The following is a 23,325-nucleotide window of genomic DNA, read 5'->3' as shown; positions in this document are numbered from 1 at the left end:
TGCCTTACCTCCACTTGGTGACTGAAATGAGGCTAGAGTCCCAGCAGCTAGCTTGCACTAAGAGGTGGCATTGACAATGAACGCTACTGCTAGTATCGTGAAGCAGAAAGATAGAACAAGCCAGGGGTGCTGGTGACCACGGAGCCATCTTACTAAGTAGAGAACCTCCATTTCGGTCCCTCTTTTCAGTGAGAAAGGAAGAAATATTCATTTTAAGCCACTATTATTTTGGGATGTTTCAATATGTTCAGCTGAAGTTAATCATAACGAATATAGGTTATAAAGCAGTTGGCATTATACGAATTATGCAAAGTATTTTTCAGATCCTCTGGATTTCTGCCACATGATTTCAGAGCCTGTGTTTATATTTGTGCATAAGGCTATGTTTGTGCCAATTAGTAGTACTACTTTAATTTTCCTGGGCTAATTAGAAAAGAGCAAAGGTAGAATTAATACAAAAATTATGTGTTCATGCTAAATGAAGGCCAAACTATGTCATGGCGTATGTACAAATAGAGCTTCTGCAATAATAAAATAAAGTGCATGACAGAATAAGTGCTCTGCCCTTAGGTGGCATAAACTGTAGGCATGCTAAGCTCCAAAGAACCTACCTGTACTGTAAGCAATCAGTACTACGTATCCTTATTAATGGTGATTTGAGTAAAATAATCTAGCTTATTGAATTCGTATTGCCAATTTTTTAATTCCATTTTTATACTTTGTTTTTACTTTTACATTATTTTGGATTTTATAAGGGTAAAAATGTAATAAGATTAAGAAATTTCTATACAGTGTCACATGTGTACATATGTAAGCAATATTATAATAAAATTATTCTGATTCAACAAAGGGAGGAGAAATCTATGAAAGAATGTTCTTCTTTCAAAAATGGATTTCCACAATACTTATGTTTACCTCCAACTTAAAATTAAATAGTTCATCTGGAACAGTCTAATTTTTCTGGTCTGGAATTCACAGGGAAATTTACTGTATGGGTCTTACAGAGGGAGATTTGGATAACCTAGGAGTCAAGGTGCTCAACATGGTTTTGCAATAGACATAAATGAATACAAAAACTTGCACACAAATGTTCATAACAGTCTTATTCATAATAGCCAAAAACTGGAAACAATCCAAATGTCCATCAAAGGCTAAACGGGTAAACAAAATGTGGTATGTCCATACAATGAACCATTATTCAGCCATAAAAAGGAACTGTGATAGTTAATTTTATGTGTTAACTTGGCTGAGCCACGATGTTAAATATTTAGTCAAACGTTATTATGGATATTTTTCTGGGGATGTTTTGAGGTGAGATTAACATTTAAATTACCGAATTTTTAGTAAAATAGATTACCCTTCCATACATGTGCAGGCTTCATCCAATCAGTTAAAGGCCTGAAGAGAACAAAAGACTGACTTCCCCTGAGCAAGAGGGAATTCTGCCAGCAGACTGACCGTGGACTTGAACTGCGGCATCGGTTCTTCGTGGTCTCCGGTCGGTGACCCATCCTGCAGTTATTGAACTTGACAGCCTCCAAAATCACGTAATTCCTTAAAGTAAATCTCTCCCTCTTTCCCTCTCTCTCCCTCTCCACCCCTCTCTCCCCTTCTCTCTCCCTCTTCTTCTGCTTCTCTCTCATTCTCTCTCTCTCTGAGATTATATATATATATATATATATATATATATATATATATATATATATAGAGAGAGAGAGAGAGAGAGAGAGAGAGAGAGAGATTATATATATATATATATATATAGAGAGAGAGAGAGAGAGAAATACATACATATATATAGATATATATGTGTATATAGAAATATATGTGTGTGTGTTTTATATATATATACACATACATATATATACATATATATGTATATATGTATATACATGTATATATATATATGTATGTATGTATTATACACACATATCCAATTAGTTCTATTTCTCTGGAGATTTCTAATAAAGGAATGAAGTACTAATTACACCATGAGTGAGCCTTGAATACATACTAAGAAGAAGAAGAAGCCAAAGGCAAAGGCCACACATTGTATGTTTTCCTTTATATGAAATGTCCAGAATAGGCAAATCCATAGAGACATAAAGTACATGAGTGGTTTCCAGAGTTTAGGGAAGGGGAGGATAGGGGATGACTGCTGATCGATATGAGATTTTTTTAAAGGCAGGAGGGGATAATGGAAATGTTCTAGAGCGATGCAGGCCTATGGCTGAGACTCAACGGGAACATATTCCATAAGCACAGGACTTGATTCCCACTGTCTGTTTTCTACTTCTGTTCTCTGCTACAGAATGTGTGGGCTCCTCTCCGCACACCACCATTTCTGGCTCACGCGGTTGTCTTGGCTCAGATGTCCTCCTGATACTCTCAATACACTTAGCCTGGAAGAGCCCCACCCTAGAGCCAAACCCACATGGGCATTCACACTGCCATTCATCAGGAGTTCCCCTACTTCTAACGCTGTTCTTCATTCGCTCTCGTCCAGTGAGTGTCAAACACTGTTCTTGGGTGTCACAGACTGGGAATTCCTTGCTCCATCACTACCACCTTGGCTGCTAGACTTTGGTCTTCCATGCTCCATTTTTTGCCAGCCAATCTTACACAGGTTCCCAAGTTGTAATTCTGAAGGTTCCACCAGCACCCCATTACAAATTGCACTCTTAGCAGTGATAGAATTAGTAATAATGACAACTAATATTTATATCATGCTTTATAGGACATAGTATATTTATTCACCATGTTATTATATTTTAGCTTTATAATATCTGAAGATTGCTGGCAGAAATCTGCAAGTCAATGTCACAGAGTTCTAACAGACCCGCATAGGACCCAGCCAGCTTCATTCAGAGACAGAATTTCAGTTCCTTGGAGAGAAATTGGCAAAAGCAAGGTGGACCCTTTGATTCAAGGGAAGCAAGAGTCTCTGAGATTACAAAGGGTGGGTATAGTAAAAGGAACAGTGCAAGAACCCAGTTACAGAGAACCGGGGCTCAGTCGTGGGAGTCATGCAGATTGTACAACTGGGTTAGCAGTAAAATAAACAACGAGGTTGAGTAGATCCTGAATTTCTAAGTTCAGCTTGATTTCTCCTGAGGACAGAAATAACCCCATCATATGAGCAAGGGCAAAATTGTTGGTGGAGACCAAAGGGTGGAGGGCATTGAGAGCAGGAAGGCAGGCAGCCCACACTGCATCTTTGTCCTTACCATATCTTGTTTCTGACACACACTGGTGATCTTGGTAGGAAAGCCTCCTCCCGTCCTTCTTCTGAGAAGCCAGTATGCATTAGGCTTCCTCGGTGTCACTCTCACTTAGTTATCTTTACGAGTCACCCAGATTGTTCAATATCATTCTCTTCCCTGCTGCTTTGTAGAGTCCCACACAAATCAATGTATGAAAATCCACAGTGATATTTATCTTTCCTTTCCATCGGAGATTTCTTTGAAGAAGTTGGACTATTCTATTGGCATAGTCTTACAACGAGACTTTGGGACCCCTAGAAAACTGAATTTACTTCTCTCTCTTTCGAAAGTTCAAGTTCGCTTTATTTATCATTCTTATTCTACATTAGTACCTAATTATTCAACATCTTTCTATCAACACCAGGAAGCCAATGAGTAGAATAGAGTCTGCCTATTCCTAAGAGTAGAGGTATAGCAAAAAGTGTAGGCAGGTTCTGCAGGCAGTGCTTCTGCGGTAATCCAAGGCCACTGCAGTCAACTGATAGCTGGAATGCCACATCGGCAATACTGATATATGACAGCCCTTCCTTCCCAATCCCACTGAGCCTAAATGGAGGAATTTGAAGGGGTTTAAGGGGCTTTACCAAAGATTAAATGTTCGCTTCAGATATGTGCTGCTGGACTGGAGAAATACTTGTTCTACAAATCTGTGGCCTGCAAAGCAGAACATATACTCAGAAAAATCGAGAGACTGCTGCCATGGAAAACTAAGGTAGCCAGATTTCCAGTAGTGCTTGCCTAGGATTTAAATGAATACCATCTTCTTCCTCTGTCACTTCTTTGCTCTCTTTGGAGTAGAGTTTTCCACATATCTATTGGGTATATTTCTATTTTCCATCAAATCAATGCTTACACTGTCTTCTTCTTCCTTGGAAAAGGGAGACCAGGTACTTCAGGCTAACTCGCTGAGTACAATTTAAGAGAAGAACAAGAAAAATAATCTCCTTAAAAAGTCAAAGAGCTGAGAAGATGCCAAAAATCTACTGGGGCAACATCTGGGAGAGGCCAGAAACTTGAACGTGTACAAAGTCTGGGGTCCTTTGTTCTGTGGATGCATTTGCTAATGTAGGAGTAGCAGCTGAAGGTGCTGGGTACATTCGTTAGCCCTTCAGACATGGGCCACAAGAGTCACAACCTGGTTTCTGCCTCTGGTAGAATTCCTGACAAGTCACTCCTACTTTGGACTGAGTCCCTGAAAGGCTGCATCTCCAGAGTAAGAAAAATGGGGAATAAGAGCTCTCGCTTATCTAGCACGCAACTTTAATTCATGTCACCAGAGTGTATTCAAACTATCTCAAGGCTTAACTTTGAATTAAGGTATTACTGAGCTATGAAATTAAAATGCCACCTGGAATCTGAAAGAAGGAAATAAAAATCCTCTCTGGAAGAAGATAACATAATCCTAAACCTCACATTATTTCAACAAAGATGATTACGAAATGTCCAAATATTTGGAAATTTAGAAATGTACTTCTAAACAATCTATGTTTCAAAGAAAAAAAGTCACAATGAAAAATAGAAAGTGTTTTAAATTAAATGACAACCAATTAATGACATATCAAAACTTGGGGGATGTAGCTAAAACAATACTTGCAGGAAAATTCACAGCCATAAATACATGTATTAGAAAAGGAGGAAGATTAAAAATTAATGAGCTGATGCACATCTCAAGAAGATAGAAAAGAAATAGCAAAATAAACCAAAATGAAATGGGGAAAAAAGTAAATATTAAAGAGAAGAGAAAAATTTGATGACATAGAAAACAAACCTCTGATTCGTTTTCAATGGTCCATGTTACACTTGGGCTATAGTGGTGAAGCTTCTTCTCTTTTTTGTTTCCAGGACCTTTACCCATTATTAACTGTCTTGCCACTGGTTTCCATTTCTTTAGTTTTCTTTCTGGCTTCTTTGGAAGTGTTTAGGGGCTTTTTATTCTCTCTAATAAGGCAACGTCCGGGTGGCCCCATACCAAGGAAGTCAGAGGCAGATGTGTGTCCCCAGCCTGAAGACAAACAGCCAGCGTGTGGTTCTGGCACGATGACTTTCAGATAAGCTGTGTTGTCTTTTCGAAATAAGAAGCCATTCCCACCACCCTCATCTCAAACTGTGAGAGCAAATGGTAGTTTGTAACTAACTGTATTTCCTCTGGTTTAAAATTTGTTGGCATTCATTTACTGTACTTCCCAATCTTTCAAAGATTCTTCTCTCCCCCCTTCCTTCTTCCTGAGATGGAGTCTGAGTGAAGAAAACTCCTTGCAGTGTCAGAAGTGATTCTGGTCCTCATGTTGACCCTGAATCTTTCCTGTGTCTGATATCTGACTGGTGAAAACTGTGAGGGTTTACTGTTCAAGGTCAAGGCCTGGCCATTGGCCTTTGCTAATTCAAGGCTTGGCTGTAGCTGCCATTGGATCACAGCGTAGGTGATTTGCCCACCTGCTCCCACGACGAGCTCTCCAACGTGCCTCTTTCACTATCTTTCATATCCCTCTCGAGCACAAACGGAACTGCAGGCCCCAGAGTGCAACGTAGGCCCCCTGCCTCAGCACCTCCTGCAGGCTCCACCAGCCAGAGTGGGAGTAGACACATGCTGGCCAAAAACTCTACCCCAGCACACACATACCCCTAAAGGTCAGGTGTGTGTGGGGGGGGGGGGGTGGAGCTGAGTATTGAAGATACTTACCTTGGCATGTCCTCCCCACACATGCCACCCCTTCAGATGATTTTCCTTGCTGCCTCCTTCCCTTGTGTTCAAATATGTCCCCTCCCCTCCTCTAGGGAAATAAGCTCCAAATTAGAAGAGCTTCGGGGGGAAAAGAGCTAATTACTCAGAAGGCAAATTACAGTGGGAAATACCTCCTAAAATACTGTCTCCACCATGTATAACCAAGGGCTGGCTTAATCCCAGACCCCTTTCCCCTGCTGGTTTGTTTACAGATATAGAAACAGTCCCAAGGTCCGTTTCAGAGCCCTTGTTTGCTAAGAGCCAGAATACCGCTTGTCATCTGTATTCACGGCGTGCAAATGTGCCAGGAACGATATGTGCCTGTGAAGTCACGCACTATTGCAAGTGGCACATGTACAAGACACTTAAATATCCTCACTAAATTGTTCTGAGTTTCAAGTCCTTCCTCCTCTGTATTTAGTTCCTGTCTTCTCGCCGGAAATGGGATGCCTCAGATCCAGGAAGCACGTGGTCGCAGTCTGTCTTCCCTCCTCTCTGCATGGTCCGACGCCAGTAACAGGGAATGACACGAAACACGGGTGCCTGCCTCTCAGTGGACAGTGTGCTCACGTCTCATTTCTTCCTAAGAAAATCCCTACGTGATAAACCCTAGCATGATCCCAAACACCACAGCCACCTGAACTTCGAAGAAGTGCTTTTGCGTTCTGTACTTAGCATCACCGTTTTCGGACTGACTCTCCATACCGCTTCATTTCGAATATTAAAGAGACAGTAAATTGATCTCGTACGCTGATTCGTGTGATTTTTGCATTTTTCTCCCTGGCATCTCCATGATAAGGTTGTCACTTTTTATGCATAAACTTTTATGGCAACTAGCAAGAAGCGACAAGGAAATGAAGCTGAGCACTTGCCTTAAGCTCATTGGTGTCAGCCAGTTTGGCTTTGAGCTCAGTGTTTGATTCTCGACTCTCGCTCAGCTCCTTCTGCAGCCTCTCCACCTTCTTCTGTAACTTCCGTACGGTGAGGTTGGCCTCGTCCCTCTCCACGGCCAAGGCCGTGCGCGCCTGCTTCTCTTCCTCCAGCTGGGCTATTTTCTGCCGGAGGAGGTTCATGTGCAGTTCTTTGCTCTCCAGTCTTTCTTTCTGTGTCTTTAGCTGTTTTGATACAAACAGAGATATTTTTTTAAAAAATAATAATTGAATGGTCAGTAAATATACATGAACTACTCAGATAATGTTGATCTTTATCCACACGTCAATAAGACTAATGTCTAAAACATCAAAAAAAAAAAGGTTATTAGATTCCTTTTCCTGATTGCATTTTTAATTCCTATTTTTCCAAGAATTAATTTTGTAGCAGCAAAGTCTGAGATGAAAGAGCCACAGAAAATGCACTGAGAAGTAGGCTTTCAACACCAATGTCCTCCAACACTATGTCCATCATTAAAAATTTTTTAAATTGCTTTAAAAAAATGACTAAAATGAGCTTAACAAGAGCAAAAAATGATAAGACAGAAAGAAAAAAAAACCTCTCCAACACCCCATGGCAACTATACTGGTTCTGGTCTTTTCTGAAAGAAGATAGGGTTTAAATTAGCACCAAAAGCCTAGACTAATTTTAATTCCTTAGAACCAGACAGACTGGCACCAAACATAAGAGTTGATATATTTTTTTAAGCATTTTATTTTATTATTAGTTTCAAGTATCCAGTACATTGGTTAGACGTTTATGTAGTTTACAAAACGATCCCCCTGATTGCTCCATCACCCATGGCTCCGCACGCAGCCATTACATTACTGCTGACTGCGTTCCCTATGCCGCGACCATTTCTGCTGACTGCATCTCTGTCCCCATGACCATCTCTCAACTACTGATTTGTCCTTCTTTAACTCTTCATCCATTTCTCTCACTCCTCCAACACCCCTCCCCTCTGCCCATCACCATATTGTCCTCTGTATCTATGAGTCTGTTTTCAATTAGTTTGTTCTTTTTGTTCCTTAGATTCCACAGGTTAGTGAAATTATATAGTATTTACCTTTCTCTGTCTGATTTATTTCACTCTAGGTCCATCCATGTTGTTGCAAATGGTAGGTTTTCATTTTTTTTTTTACGGCTGAGTAATATTCCATTGTATATATGAACTATGACTTCTTTATCCAATCGTCTGTCAATGGGTATTTAGGTTGCTTCCATACCTTGGCTATTGTAATTAGTGCTGCCATGAACATAGGGATACATAGATATTTACAAATTAGTGTTTTGGTTTTCTTTGGATAAATACCCAAAACTGCAATTGCTGAGTCAAAAGGTAGATCCATTTTTAGTTTTTTGAGGAACATCTAGACTGTTTTCCATAGTGGCTGTACTAATTCGCAATCCCACCAACAGTGTATCCTTGCCAACGCTTGCTGTTCTTTGATTTATTGATGATAGCGATTCTGACAGGTGTGAGGTGAGATCTCATTGTGGGTTTAATTTGCATTTCTCTGATGAGTAGTGATCTTGAGCATCTTTTCATGTCTATTGGCCATCTGTATTTCCTCTTTGGAGAACTATCTATTTATGTCTTCTGCCCATTTTTTGACTGGATGCTTTGTTTTGTTATTCAGTTGTATGAGTTCCTTATATATCTTGAATATTAATTTCTTATCAGATGTATCATAGGTGATTATCTTCTCCCATTCAGTAAGCCATCTTTTCCTTTTGATGATGGTTTCCTTTGCCATACAAAAACTTTTTAGTTTGCTGTAGTAGTCCCATTTGTTTATTTTTCTTTTGTTTCCCTTGCGCATGGAGATATATCCAAAAAGAAATTACTAGTAGTAATATCAGAGAGTTTACTGCCTATGTTTTCTTCTAGAATTTTTATGGTTCAGGTCTTACATCTAAGTCTTTAATCCATTTTGAGTCTATTCTTGTAAATGGTCCAGCTCCATTTTTTTTGCATGTGAGAGTTGATAAATATTTAAATAAGCAATACCAAGAAGATTTTTAAGAAAGGTTTGTTTATATATTTAAAATAGAAATAGAAGGAACTTGAAGAAAGTTTTAGTTCATTGGTGCCTTTATTACATGCCTGGCCTTTACCATCTACAAACCAAGTAGCGAATAAGGTCATCGAACAGCACTTAGCATTGACAATTAAACTTAATGAAGGAATTATAGTGATTTTTAGAAAGCAAGTAAGGAGTCTAAGAGAGGGGAAAAATCCTCCTGGGCTTCACACGTCACAAGTACTAAGTTCATCTGTCACAAACATTAGGTATCAGAGTCACGTAGAATTACAGGATGTAAGAACTGACGACTTCCACATTTTCCCTAATTACAGACTCTGCATTTGTAAAGTGTTCAGAGGTGTGAACAACTTACTGAAATCTGGGCCTGAGGATTTTGCCTAATGGTAGCAGCAATGGCCATGCCCAGATTTCATTTTTAACGAGGCCCTTTTAATATTGTTCTAAATAAACTCCCTTTATTCCCCAGGCTGTAAGACTCCAGGGTGCTTCTCAAATTATGCTCCATAGGCAAAGACTCTTCTGTTTATCTTGAGGGATAGTAACTGTGCTCAAGTTTCTGCCTTTGAGCAGGGATTTTGCAGTGGTGTGACAAAATAAACTGGCCTTGAAACAGAATTTCAGTTATCTGGAAAGCAATATAATTGTGTAAATAGAACAAGATGTCTCAGTGTGGAAAACTACATTCTAGGAGTGGCTGAGGGAAGGAAAGAGGAGTAATAAGAAAATATAATAAGATAAAAAAAAAAAAAGCTCGCCCCCCAAAAAAGCTCTGTGTGTGTGCATGAATCTATGTGCTTAACCTTCTCTTTATTTCTATCTGACCTCATTGAGGCCATGGTCATCCAGGACATAGAATTCTTGCCTCCTTCAAATGATCTTGCCCATGGTAGTCACATCTGTATACCCTAACTTTGCAGCTAATCAAGTGAATTTATAAATCTTTTGTCAGAATTTAGAAGAATTTCCAGCTGCCTATATCAAATTCCAGCTCTGCATGGTAAATGCAGTTTGGATTCACAGAATTACTGAGTTCTTTTGTCAATTGTAATCAGATTTGATTGGATACTTCTACCTCCAAAACCATGATCTCTGCTATTCGTAACACTATAAACTCAGTACAGTTTTACATCAGACTCAGCATGTAACATGTTTGGTGCTCAGATTAAAACAGCATAAGAAATTATCAATTAATTTGTCTACTCTTAATCCTGTTTCTGCCCCACAGAAGATTTATAATATTATTTTGTAACGATTAAATGAATGAATACAATGGGTAACAAAACTCATATGAGGAAAGTGTTCTTTGAAATAAAAAGAAAGATAACCAAAGTTATACATAAAATAAATATATAAATAAACAAACAAACAAACAAACTCCCTTCCTTGAGCTACTTCATGTCAAATTCCACTCACTTGCAAATTTACACTGTTAAGTTCTATACACCAGTGATTTTAATAATTACACAACATTCAAGGGGAAATGCTGTTAGATACTGAGAAAAAGATTCAATTATCTGAGGAGCAAAAAGAATTGCAGCTCAATTTAATGTCTCCAATGGTAACAGGGGTTGTCTGCTTTCTTTTATAAAATATTCCCAAAGGCATTGCAAATGGAGAGGAGGTCAAATGTGAATACAGCAACTTCTACGAGCCAGGAGCTCAAAATGTTATTTATTAAAAATTTACAACCTCATGAAGTCAGTATCATGCCCATCTTAGATATGAGGAGATGGTGACAGAGAAGTATGTGATATGCCCAAGGTCACACAGCTTAGTGGAGCCAAACTGAGAACCCAGATGTGACTCATTATATAGCCTGCACACTGTAATTCTACTATAGAATTTTCTCCTAAAGAACTATTATGAGGACGCATCTGTGTTTTCCATTTTCCTCTAATACCAATAATTATATGACTAATAATTATATTTTTATCCTTTTCATCCATTTATTCATTTATCTAGTCTAAACTGTTTCCAACTCTTGAGTGAGTGAAAAGTGTGCTCGTCTCCTCTCTCTACTTTCCAGTGCAATAGAGCTTATAGAGGCAGAGACTCCTAGATGTTCCCCAGTTCTCCTCTTCTTCTACATAACAGAAACAGTCCATTTTTTAGCTAGGCAAATGGCTAGCCAGAGTAAAGACTACAGTTTCAAGGCTCCCTTGCAGCTAGGTTTAGCCACCAGAACATATTCTGGCCATGGGATATAAATACACGTTGATGTAACAAATTCTGAGTACTTCCTTCACAGATAGCACATCCCGGCTCCTTTGTATCTCCCTCTTCTTCATTCCTTTTTCTTCTATTACCTTCTCCCTGGAACCCAGTTATAATGGTTCCAGGCACCATTTTGAACAAAGAGGATAAGGACCACCCTAGGAATAAGAGATTAATGGGCCGAAATGAGTCTGGTTCCTTGAAAACTTTACAGAGCAGAGCTGCAACTCTAGTCCTAAGCTGCCTACCTCCAGGAATTTATGTGAGAAAAGAAAAAGCAAAAACAAAAACTCCTACTCCTTTAAGCCACTGTTACTTTGAGTCTCTATTACTCCCACTCAAGCATAACCTTAGGTGATCCACTTACCATCCCTTCAGACCTGAATTCGAGATTCTAGATACATGTTGTTATAGCATGTTTCCTAGCCACACTGGTAAATACAGTGAGGGTAAATTATATTTCAGTACTGAGGTTTCTCAGAAATTCCACCGCTCAGCGCTAGCATGTTTCAAGCTCCCCTACCTTTCTCTGTAAGTTGTGGGCAATGGTCTTGTTTTCAATGACGGCGTTGCTCTCGAGGCGGACGAGCTGCTCTGTGCGAGCTAAAACTGCATCCAGGCGCATGTCGAAGCCAAGTTCGGCAGCCATCTGGTCCAATTTCATTTTCTCTGAGAGCTGATCCAAAAATTTAAGATACTAAACACAAAAGTGAAAATGGGACACAAAAATCAAGTTAACAGGCGATCTCGCAGAATCTCTCTTTTTTCTCCCAAGTTTACTGGTAGTTCTCACAAACCCAGTATGAGCCCCGCCCCTGACTCCAGCATTTGGTAATGAATTCCTGAACCACCTGCCAGTTCCATGTCCTGCTCTTTGTCCAAATTCCCTTGACTCTCCTGGTCAGTAACCTTGGCGTTCGATCTAATATTATACACTCTTCTTAACCCTGCCATATGACAAATCTGCATGCTCTTGAGTATATCTCTGTCTCTCTGCTTTGCTACATGCTGCTGCCACCATGTCCCTTCCAGGCTACCCGGCCCCTGGCGTCCACTCATCCACACCTTCTATGGCAATTATTCCCACCTAAGTGGGCCCTGGCTTCGAGAGTGGAAAATGAGGACTTATTGTGTTGCCATGCTACTCTTCTGGGATTCTACAGATCACTGCAAAATCAAAGCTCTCCATACAAATAAACTTGGACAATGTTGTTGTTGTTGTTGCTGCTGCTGCTGCTGCTGTTTTAATTAAAATGCTTTAGAAAACGTCTTTAAGAGTTTTCGATGTATCATAGTTAAAGGAACAATTCTAAAATAGAGCTGCATCAGGAAGGTCGAGATTCCAATTTAAAACAGATTACAGTTACAAAACTGTTCTGGGATCTTCCTCCACTTGATTTGTAGGGCCATGACAGACACAGATCAACACTTACTCAGTGCTTGCTGGATAAGTAAATCAATCATTGAGCTGTCATCATTTCATGATGTGGGTTCTATCCTTGAGATTTTTTTCTCATCACAATAATTTTTCTATCTGGGGTTTTCAGGCAATCACATATGTAAAAAAGTTTAATTTCCTGTTGACTGAAGCATATCATCTTAAAGCCAGAACTGTCTATGTTTTAATAGAGATGAAAGTTATAAGTATACATTTTCCAAGTTTAGCTAAAAAGCATACATAAAATTTAATCTCGTTTTTAAAAGTCACGGGCATCGCTGTTGTCTCGGTCATCAGTTGTCGCTACTTAATGCCGTATCGGCTCTGCCCTGGGGATTTTCCATTTCCAGTCTGTGTGAGTGCAAGGGAAATAACTGCCCTTTTTTGCATTTTAAATAAAATGGTGCTGGTACCTTTCGTGTGAAGGTACAAAAGCCTCTTTTACTATTTCACATGTGACCCAGCCACTCGGCATGTAAAGATCCACAGCAGGGAAAAGGGGATTAAGACAACACCAAGCCAAGACCCCTCAGAAGTGCTTATTTCAAGAATCTTAGCCACGCCTCAGAAATTAGGGTTGCTGGAAAGATTACTGTGTAATTTGTTCATTTGAGTCACAGTTTAGCATGAATATATTCTATTCTGTTTGTGTAGACCTCAATTACCCGTATTTAAACTTAAACTTTGCTTTTCAATTTTACTTGCCTACTATCCTTACTAGAACGCACATCTCACAAGTAGTTATCTATGGAAAATTCACCATGGACACAATCAGTTTACATAACTTGCTTTCATAACAGAGAGTTATTTTGGTACAATTGCAATTAAAATTAATGAGTCATTATAATGAAGAAAGGAAGAGACACCAATTTACCCAAAATTCTTGCCTTTGACATGTTTCTTCTATAATGTAAATAATATTGATCAATTCTTTCCTAAGCTTTGAAGAAACCCAGAAAAAAGATTTCCCCTGGCCTCAAGAACCTTGGAGTTGATTAGCGAAAATGAACATAACAGGGCGATACGTGTTGTGACGAATGCAGGCATGTGGTACCTGAAGGAGAACTGAGTCTCTTTGGGAAGACTTCAAGAGGAAGTGATATTGGAACTGAGTCTTGGAGGGACAGTTATTACCAGGTGACAGTAAGGAGAACATTTTCTCAGGAAGAATAGCCACGTATAATATGGGATGCCAAGGGGGCGCTCTTTTTTTTTTTTTTTTTTTTTTTTTTTTTTTTGGCCAGCCAACTCCTTTTTCACAAATCTAAATGTGGGTATCTTTGGACACTACGATCACTCACCACACACACTACCAGGGCCCTGCTCATCCTGGGAGGCCTCTCACTTGGCCACCTGGCTGGAGAGATTACAGGTAAGGGGAAGACTGGAGAGGGAAACTGGCCAAATCGCAGTATCTTCCTGCAAAGAAAGAGTCTGTAGCTGGTCCTGAAGGCCACAGAGAGCCCCTGGCCAGTGAAAAGATGGGGAAAGCTAAGAGTAGGCATGCACATTATTAAGACCTCCTTGGCAGTAGTGCAAAGATCACTTAGAAGGCTGTTTCAATAGTCCATGAAAACTATCATAATGTTCTGAATCAAAGCACTGCTACTCAATGTAGAGATGGGGGTGGGGAGATATTTGAGATATATAAAGGAGATGAAATTTGCAGTGCTTAGGAATTGATTAAAAAGAGAAACATGTTGAAGAGACTCTCCAGCTTTGGCTTAGGCAACCGGAGGCAGAGGACTCCATTATCATGGAGTCAGGCGAAGGGCAAATTTAAGAAGAAACAATGATCTCCATTTAGGATATGCTCAGAGCAAGGTGCTCGTGGAAGATCCAGGTGGAGATGTCCAGCAGACGGTCAGATTTCTTCCAATTTACTATACTTAGGTGCAATATTTCCTTTCAAACTCAAAATTTCAACCAACTCACTCTCTTCAGAAATCTGACAGAAAACTTCCCTTCACCCTCCCAAATTTCTCAAATCTATCTCTTCATTTACAAAACCACTCCTCGATCCAGACCCATATTATCTTCTAATCTGGACTAGTCCAAGAATCCCTACCTGGGCCCCCTACCTTTAGATCTAGACCATTCAGAGCCATTCTGTGTTCAGAGAAACCTTTCTTTTCCTCAGAAACCTTCGATGGCTTCCCATTACCAGCAGGATAAAGCCTCATGTAATTCTCCTGACCTACTTCAATTATCTCTACCTGCCTCTGAAGCCACCTGCCATTTCTGGCTTCCCAAGTTCCACGTTCCAGTCTCCCCGCGCCTTGTCCCCTGGGCAGGCCTGTCACACCTCCACTCCTTCATCCTTCCTGCCGTTCCCTCTGCCTCAAATCCCTTCCCCACCTCTCTGCCTGACAAATTCCTACTCATTCTTTCAAGTCCGTCACAAATGTCACCTTTTGTGTGAAAACAGCTTATTTCCTCACACGCAGAAATTGGAAAGAAGTACTTATTCCTTAATTCAAGTTCCTGACAAATTTTATACCTATTTTCATTAGAGCTTTAATTGTATTAATTGGGTCCTGATTTGCCCGTCTCATTCACTAGTCTAGATTTTCCACAGACACCTTCTAAGTTTCTTTGTCTATCCAACCCTCAAAGCAGGCACGATGCTTCTTTGAATTTTTTAAGAACAGAAGAACAAACATGGATGAGTTTGCAGAGAACGAATTTTCCAATCTAAGAGAGTTTTCCATGCCCAATTCTGTACCTATGCTCTTGATCCCACTCGTCTCTTGTTCTCTTCCCCCTAGGGACTCCTGAGACCCACGAACACGTGCCTGTCCTTTATCCCCAGTAAAACTGATCACCTTCAACCCTGTTCTTCACAGCTCCAGCTCCATGCCTCCTTGCTCTTTGGTCACCAGAGCCTCCTTGCTCTTTGGTCACCAGACTTCTTCTAAATCTCTGTTCCTTCCTGTCTGAGTCGCCCCTCAGCCCAATGCAAACTGGCTTCTGTTTTCCATCGCTCCACTGAAATTGCCCCTCGGAGGTCACGAATGACCTTCCCGTGGTCAAATCGTAAGTGTGGACCCCTTCTCTTCCCAGTCTACTCTCCTTCTCTCCCTGCGGGTTACCACCACTGCAATCTCAGCTCCACAGTGACACCGTGTTATCTTTCCAAAATACTATGATGTGCAAAGTCACTTATGACACTTCGTGTTCTGCAGAATAAAGACACTCGATCTTCATCATCCAAGCCATTCTTGTCTTCTCTCTTGCCACAGCCCCACCAAAATGCCATGTCCCAGCCATACGGGAATGACTACTCTGTGTTTCCTGAAGATCTAGTGCACATGGAAGCTTTCGTGCTTTTGTTCAAGCTCTTTCCCCTGGAGTATCTGCTCCTTCTCTCTGCTAAAATCCCACTTATACTTCAGAGATGAACTTAATCATCTTCTCCCTGTAAAATCTTCCTCTTACACAGAACTTATCACGACTTTCGCTGGGCTCCTATGGCACTTTATTAACCAATACATCTATTATAACACTTATAACCTTATATTATGGGAAATTATTTGAATTTCTGTGTCCTCTATTGAATTATGAGCCATTTAAGATCAAGGACTGTGTGCTCTTCATACCTTACCTTCCAAATCTTCAGGTCTCACATATAATAGGTGTTCAGTAAGTACTTGTTGAGTTTAGTTAGATCTAATTGAATTATTAGATTTAATATGAATCAAGAAAGCTCCAAATAAAAGGAAGAGACCCCAGCACAATGCCTATTGTTCCCTGAAACTTACTCATGACTCAGAACTTAATCAATCTATCAAAGTACTAAAAAATTCAGAATATTTTCAGGTAACATTTTATACTCCAACAGACGTTTCCACCTAAAGATATGCCCTCAGGTTATTACTTTTTGTTTCTCAAAATTCAAGTTGTCTCGCAAAACATCTCCAGAAACCAGCTCTCCCTCCAGGTGTGTCAGCTGACCCTGAAGAGTCTCCAACTTGTTTTCTGCTTTCTGGGCTCTCTGAAGAGCTTTCTTGTGAAACCCAGACTCATTTTCCAACTGTTCAGCAAGCTCAGATATTTGGGCTTCAAGCTGAGAGACCATCTGGAAACAAAGAAACAGAACAAAAATAAGACTTGTTTTAGATGCAACAAAGTGTTAAAATGTAGTGCTCAGTGCAAGCAACGTATTTATAATACCAACTTTCAGGTTCCTTGTCAAAATTAGGTAAAAAACAGATAATTGATAGATGGATTTGTCTCTGCCTAAAGTAAATCTACATTCATTATCTAATAAAATATTTTATTGGTGTTTTTAATTTTTATATAATTCCTCAAAGAAGTTACTCAATAAATATTTATGAATAACATTGACTTTCCCATAAGACTGCCATTCATTTAGGAGTTTCAAAGCTTAATTAGAAATAGAGTTCAGGCAGAAAATACTTTTAAAACCTATAAAAGTGTCATTCTCCAGAGAAATTCCTCCATCAAATATTGTGGATTAAGGATTATACAGTGAGTTAATCTTGTATAAGTAACCTTGAGACACCATCAGTTCATTCAAGTGCATAAAGATATTTTTTTCAAGCTTTTTTTCAGTCTTCTGTTGCGTATTGGTTACTTCTTCACTAAACATCATTGGTGCTATTCCTGGGCTTCTTAGTTATGTAGCAGTGTTATCGTTTTAGCACTTGAAAGGTCAAAATTCCTTTAATACGGTGACTTGAAACAGGGTCGATGGCAACATACGAGCCGGCAGGAGAACCTGACTCCTGCGTCCTCTTCTGTAACATGTATCACTGCTTCTCCGTCAAAGGCACCAAGACTCTCTCGACACCTCGACTGGCCCAACGCTTCCATCCTCCCCTGCTCTCTTTGTCCTGATCTTCCTTTAAACCAAGAACAGAAGTTTTCCAAAGACCTCAGGTACACTTTGAGCATATTCGAATTGATTCTAGCAAATCCAGTTTTTCAGAAAAGTTGAATTCAATAAAAACGCCAAGTTGGAGGTGATAAATTTTGTTTTGATGGTTTATTTTGGAAGAGGAAAGGAAGAAAGTAGTAAATATTTATATAATAGTACCATTTTCACAGAAGTTGAAATATCTTGACAGTTTGATTTACAATCTCAGTTTAAAAAAAAAAAATTCTGTTTGCCTATCTAGAAACAACCATGCTTAAAGGCAAGAAGACATTAAGGGTGTCCTTAAATACTTTGCAGGAATGATAGGATTTATTCTGAGTAGCCTCCAGACCTTAAATCGAGGACCAACAAATATAAATGAGAAAAAGAATCCCACTTCCATGTATGGAAGAATTTTCCCTTGGTCTCCACAATTACAAAGTAATACCTGCCCACTGTAAAAGATTCACTAAGGATAAAAAAAGTATAAGTCAGCAATAATAATAATAATAATAATAATAATAATAATAATAATAATCCCCATGATCCTACCACCCAGAAGGAATCACTATTAACATTTTCTAGTAATTTACTTTTATCCACTGTTTAAATATAGTTGAGATGCTATTCTACTTCCCATCTTTTGTTTTTATCTCACATGTTAAGCATCTTTCCATGTCAGGTAGTAGATCCCCAGTCGCTGGATGGTGGAGACTAGCCAACCATTTGTTAAGAATGTTACGGAGTGGGCTAAAGTACTATAATCAGGACTATTAGGCTCCTTCATCTCTGAACTCTCTAATCTTGTGTGTCTATGGCTCTCCTGGTCCCAGGCCTATATTTTGATTAACTGTATACTTCTGTGGGTGCTGAAAATCAGATATTTGATGGCAAGCACTCAGTGCCACATCCAAGGAATCGTATTTCTCAAAGAAATTTGGAATCTCGTTGCAGACTAGAAGGCCCTGAGAACCCTCATTTCATATTTCTTGCCCTTAATATTCATTAATAATGGATCGATCTTAATGTAAGAGAAAGTTCTGCTTGTCTTGACACAACCTACAAAGTAACCTACAAAACAATGGCCATCAAACAACATCCCCAAGATGCTGCCTCCTGGGGGCCTGTTTAATGATCCGACACGTTTCTATGCAGCAGGAAATGTGGCTTCATATTTGACTCCAAGCAGGAAATGAGTCTTTCTACCTGAAGATCCTTCAACACTTCTCCCATCGCACAGTTAACCCAACGACAAGAATGAAACCAAAGAGAAAAGAGACACAAAAAACCTCAGCTGGAGAGACAGAGACCTCATGGTCACTTAGCCTCAGTAGAGACGGAGAACTCGTGGTCACGTAGCCAGGTCCACACTGCAACCCTTACCAGAGGAGAGCAAAGTCTGCTGTAGAAATTAATCAGTAAGGACTCCATTTTGCAGGAGACACCTGCAGCAATTACAGGAAGCTAGACTAAGGGAGTGATAATGACCCTGAAGGAAGAAGCAGACATCCTAATGTAGACCAGACTGTGGGACAGGGACTCTGGTGTCAGATAAACCGGGTCTCAAATTCCCACTCTACTATTTACCAGCATGTTAAATGAAGCAAGTAATTAACCTCTCTGAGACACAGATTTTGCTATGATGATTAGATAAGCTAATTTAGACAATTTGAATAGGACAGTATTTCACACCCAATGGAAGTTCAACACACTGCATCTATTTTTATCATCGGTATTACTACTCCACACATAGGTTAGGTCAGTCCTATGCTTTTGCCATAAAGAGTTAAAGGAGCCCTTTGAGACTAGTCCTTGGTCATGTTTCTCAAACTACTTTCAGCCCATAGAGTCACTTTTTCAACTAGAAGTCTTTCTGCGAGGACAATACGTGAGAAGGTCCCTCTTGCATCCTCACCCTGTCTGGACCCGTGGACTCAAAGACTCAGTGGAGTATAACTTTCAAAACCATCATCACGTCAAGGGCCAAAATCCACAGAATCTACCAACTGTCCTCCCGAGATTCTGGTATTCGGGGAGGATCAAAAAGCCGAGACCCTCCCCATATTCTGTGCATCACAGAACTGAGCTACATAAGCTTATTTAAGTCTCTGGGCATTTGATACCACCAAGTTTTCTCAGAGCTAAATTTACATGAATGTATTCAAATATAAATTCATGTCCAATCGGACCCAGTTCTTAGGAACATCAAAAGCCAGCGCCTGGATGACCACGTGATCCTGCCAAAACGGTGACGTTGGGTTGGATTTTTCATGCGAGGAGTCTAAAGAATCAATAGGCATTTCTTTCTTTCTTTTCTGTTCTCTTCTTCTTCTTAGTATCATCTGTTAACATATCTGTGATATTCTGTGGGACAAAACGCACCAAAGATTTCAACCCTAAAAAGATAAGAAATGCGGAAGGGGGAGAGAGATTGTAATAAAGAATACATGCCTCGATTTTTAAAAACAAACAAACAAAAAAAGGCACTGAAGTAAACTACACTTCAAATGCAAGCAGCTTGATTTTTGGAAGGCAAGTCATAATGCCCTAAAAGAATTAATTCACTTCCCAAGGACAAGTTGTTGATTTCACCAGAAGAGGCACTTTTGCACTAAGATTAAACCAAATGGAAACACGAGAGCTCTAAACTGAAGAAAGAGCCACTTGGGTCACTTAAGGACTGGTGCCTTTTGGACATAAACAACTCTTTTCTGATTATTCAAGCTATAATTTTAACTTAGGAAGCATATGAAATAAGTTATAAGGTACCAGGTACAACTGAAATCAAGTTCTCCTTCCTTCTTGTCAGTACGTGTGGCCAACACTGTTGACTAACTATCTCCACCCTCTCCACCTTTGTGTGTTATAGACTGAATCAAGTCCCCCCAAAACAGATATACTGAAGTCCCCCAGCACCTCAGAATGCCACCTTATTTGGAAAAAGAGTCTTTATAGCGATAATCAAGTTCAAAAGAGGCCATTGTGGGTGTCCTCACGGAAGGTGAAATTTGGACACAGAGACACACAGAGAAGGAAAAGGATGTGAAGACAGAGTGAACACCTTCCGTAAGCTAAGCGCCAGCTACCAGAAGCTGGGCGAGAGAGCTGGGACAGATTCTCCCTCACCGCCCTCAGAAGAAACCAGCCCTGCTGACTCCTCGATCTTGGACTTATGGCCTCCAGAACTGAGAGATAATAAATTTCTGTTGCCTAAGCCCCATTTAGCAGTACTTGTTATGTCTGTCCTAGGAAACGAACACACTGCAGGGGCCGGGAGGGCTGACATCTCTATCCATTCACACCCTTCCCAGTGCTCTTACAGCCAGGGTGACCGTGACACAGAATTCTGGATAAAGAAATGTCAGTGGAAGTCTGCTGAAGCTTCTTGGTAAATGTTTGGCTTGGTAGATCAGAGGGTTATAAGCAGAGCAGAATGAGAAGATCAGAAGGGAGAGTGGGCAAGCTGAGGATCACACCTGGGGTCCTTTAGGGCAGTTGTTCCAAACCCCCAGGCTACACAGCAGGAGGTGAGTAGCAGACTATGGATCAGAGCTTCATCTGTATTTGCAGCCGCTCCCCAGGGCTAGCCTTACCGCCTCAGCTCCACCTCAGATCACCGGGCATTAGATTCTCATAGAAGCACTGGTCCCTGGCATGAAAAAGGTTGGGGACCACTGCTTTAGGCTAGGACCCCACAGTGCTGGCTGGCAGAGCCGCCAGACTAAGAAACACTCCGATGTGGGAAATAAAGTCTTATATGTACCTAAAGCAGAAGGAGAGAGTTTAGGCCTAGATGAATGTTTACAAGCTTGTAATAATTTGACTTTAATTTAGAAAATGACATAGAAATCCATCATGGTCACGTCCTCCCTGTATTTAATCAGTTCTCATCCAGATGACTAGCCAGTTAGGAAACATCTAAAAATAAGATTAAAAAAAAAATTGCCTCAAAATTCTAAACTAAATCCTGAAAAATATTGCAACTTTTTGTCATTGTGCAAAAAGTAATTATTTCAAGAACACCTGTTATGTGTGTCCTGAAATTTCAAGGTTAAATAACATCTAAATACTCATTAAGAATTCTCGGAAACCCGACAGTAGAACATTCCTTTAACGGAGCAGTTTTCTGCTAGGGGTGGTTTCATGCCCCACCCCCACTCCCAGACATTTGACAATGTCTGGGGACGTCTTTGGTTGTCACGAGCTGGGGAGAAGAGGAATGCTACCGGTATCTAGTGGGTAGAAGTCCAGAGGTGTCGCTAAACTTCCTACAGTGCACAGAATGGCCCCCGCAACAAAGGATTATCCAGCCCAAAACGTCAACAGTGCCAAGGCTGAGAAATCCTGCTCTACGTGACAGCAAAGCTTTTAAACAGGAATCTACGATTTTGCTATACGCAGAAAAGCAAGGAAGGAGTAGAAACGACTTGCTAAGAAAGTGTGGATGGGGACCTGAGCTCTAGTGAGAATTGTAAACGCAGGAGGGTAAAAAACGAATAGCAAAGGGGTTAATGAGAAAAGCAGGGTGCAGTGAGGAGGAGTTGACGTGAAGCGGAGACTTCGCCAGGCCCGGCCCGAATCCATCGTTGGGCCTCCACGTGGCTATTACTCAACTGTCGACTGCGTGCTGAGCCGTGGCAGCTGGCAGGGGTATGCGGCCTTCTCAACAAACACGTTCATCAATTCACAAAGCTCCCATTCTTCAGAAACATTTCTAAGATAATACATGAAATCCATTTTCTCCTGATGTTACTTGAAGATGAGTCACACAAGATGCCAGCTATATGCTTGATTTCAAGCTTTTAAATAGTGAGAATGGCTATTGAAAAAAATTACAGGGTAGGAAAGGCAGACAAAGGCGCTAAAAAGACTGAATCATTCTAATTTTTATGGGAAGTGGGGGAAGGCCGTCCAGCTTAACCAATTTACATCATTTCACTTTAGAAAATAAACATATACATCATGCTGACAATTTTATGCCATGTTTCACAGGCTGGAATTAAAATAGTTTCAGGAAAACATTTGGAAAAACAGAAGAGGGAAGCGATGAAATGGAAAGACAAAGAATCGTTAGCTGTCGAAGTACATCTCTTACTGTTCAAGGTAAAGAAGTCGATGAAGTTCTTCTCAGTCCTGTAAATAATTTCCTTGCCCAATCCAGTACCTACGTGTGTGCTGAATCACAAGGGAAGTTGAGCTGCCCGCACCTCTTGCAAGGATGAGCATTCTGTATTCACAGAGAGGATCCTACACTGGACAAAGGAGTTGCTAGGGTCACTCCCAAAACACATGTGAATTTCGGAGAATTTTAAAAGGGAATTTGAAATGTTTTATCGCTAAAGGAAATTTATAAGTGCAACCCTGAACTCTGAGTTAATGATCACTCTGAGATTTTCAGAAACATTAAAAGATGGAAATGTGTGTGCATTTGCTCTTTTTGAACAAGCATGAACTCTGTGGAAGAAACAGTCAGTAATGAAATTGTTCCTAAAATTTGGATATTACTTACTTTAAAACCTCAGTAATTGAGACTTCAATAATTTTGGATCTGATAATTTCAAGTTGGGCGGAAGTTGATTCGGCTAAGCAAAGCTTTATAGGACATGAGAATTATTAATAGTGTAAACCAGATAACAAAATTAAACAAGCTTCAATCATACGTGTGAATTAAATCATTTTCTCCACTTGCTAAAGAGGTTCACTAAAAGATCGTTCTAGGCACCAACACCTTATGAAAAGGAGGAAAGATGGAGGGAGAAAGAGAAGAGAAGCAAGGACAGCAATAGTTAATATTTATCATTGGTATTTGTCAGACAGCGGGCGAAGGACTT

At 40.2% G+C, this 23,325-nt stretch overlaps 1 protein-coding gene across 5 annotated transcripts in view; it reads right to left on the bottom strand.

The window, feature by feature from the left end:
- CCDC170 (coiled-coil domain containing 170) overlaps positions 1–23,325 on the bottom strand; it is a 79,667-nt gene that overhangs the window by 8,864 nt on the left and 47,478 nt on the right. For all 5 annotated transcript variants that reach the window (XM_036222737.1, XM_036222743.1, XM_036222754.1 and 2 more), the window contains 3 exons: positions 16,493–16,693; positions 11,701–11,874; positions 6,858–7,100 (listed from right to left, as the gene is read on the bottom strand). In XM_036222737.1, the coding sequence (XP_036078630.1) occupies positions 6,858–7,100; positions 11,701–11,874; positions 16,493–16,693 (618 nt within the window). The remainder of the gene's footprint in view (positions 1–6,857; positions 7,101–11,700; positions 11,875–16,492; positions 16,694–23,325) is intronic.

This window comes from Rousettus aegyptiacus, unplaced genomic scaffold (genome assembly GCF_014176215.1).
Source record: "Rousettus aegyptiacus isolate mRouAeg1 unplaced genomic scaffold, mRouAeg1.p scaffold_m13_p_1, whole genome shotgun sequence".
Taxonomy (NCBI): Eukaryota; Metazoa; Chordata; class Mammalia; order Chiroptera; family Pteropodidae; genus Rousettus; species Rousettus aegyptiacus.
The sequence above is the reverse complement of the archived record's forward strand: the minus strand, read 5'-3'. Positions and strand labels throughout refer to the sequence as shown.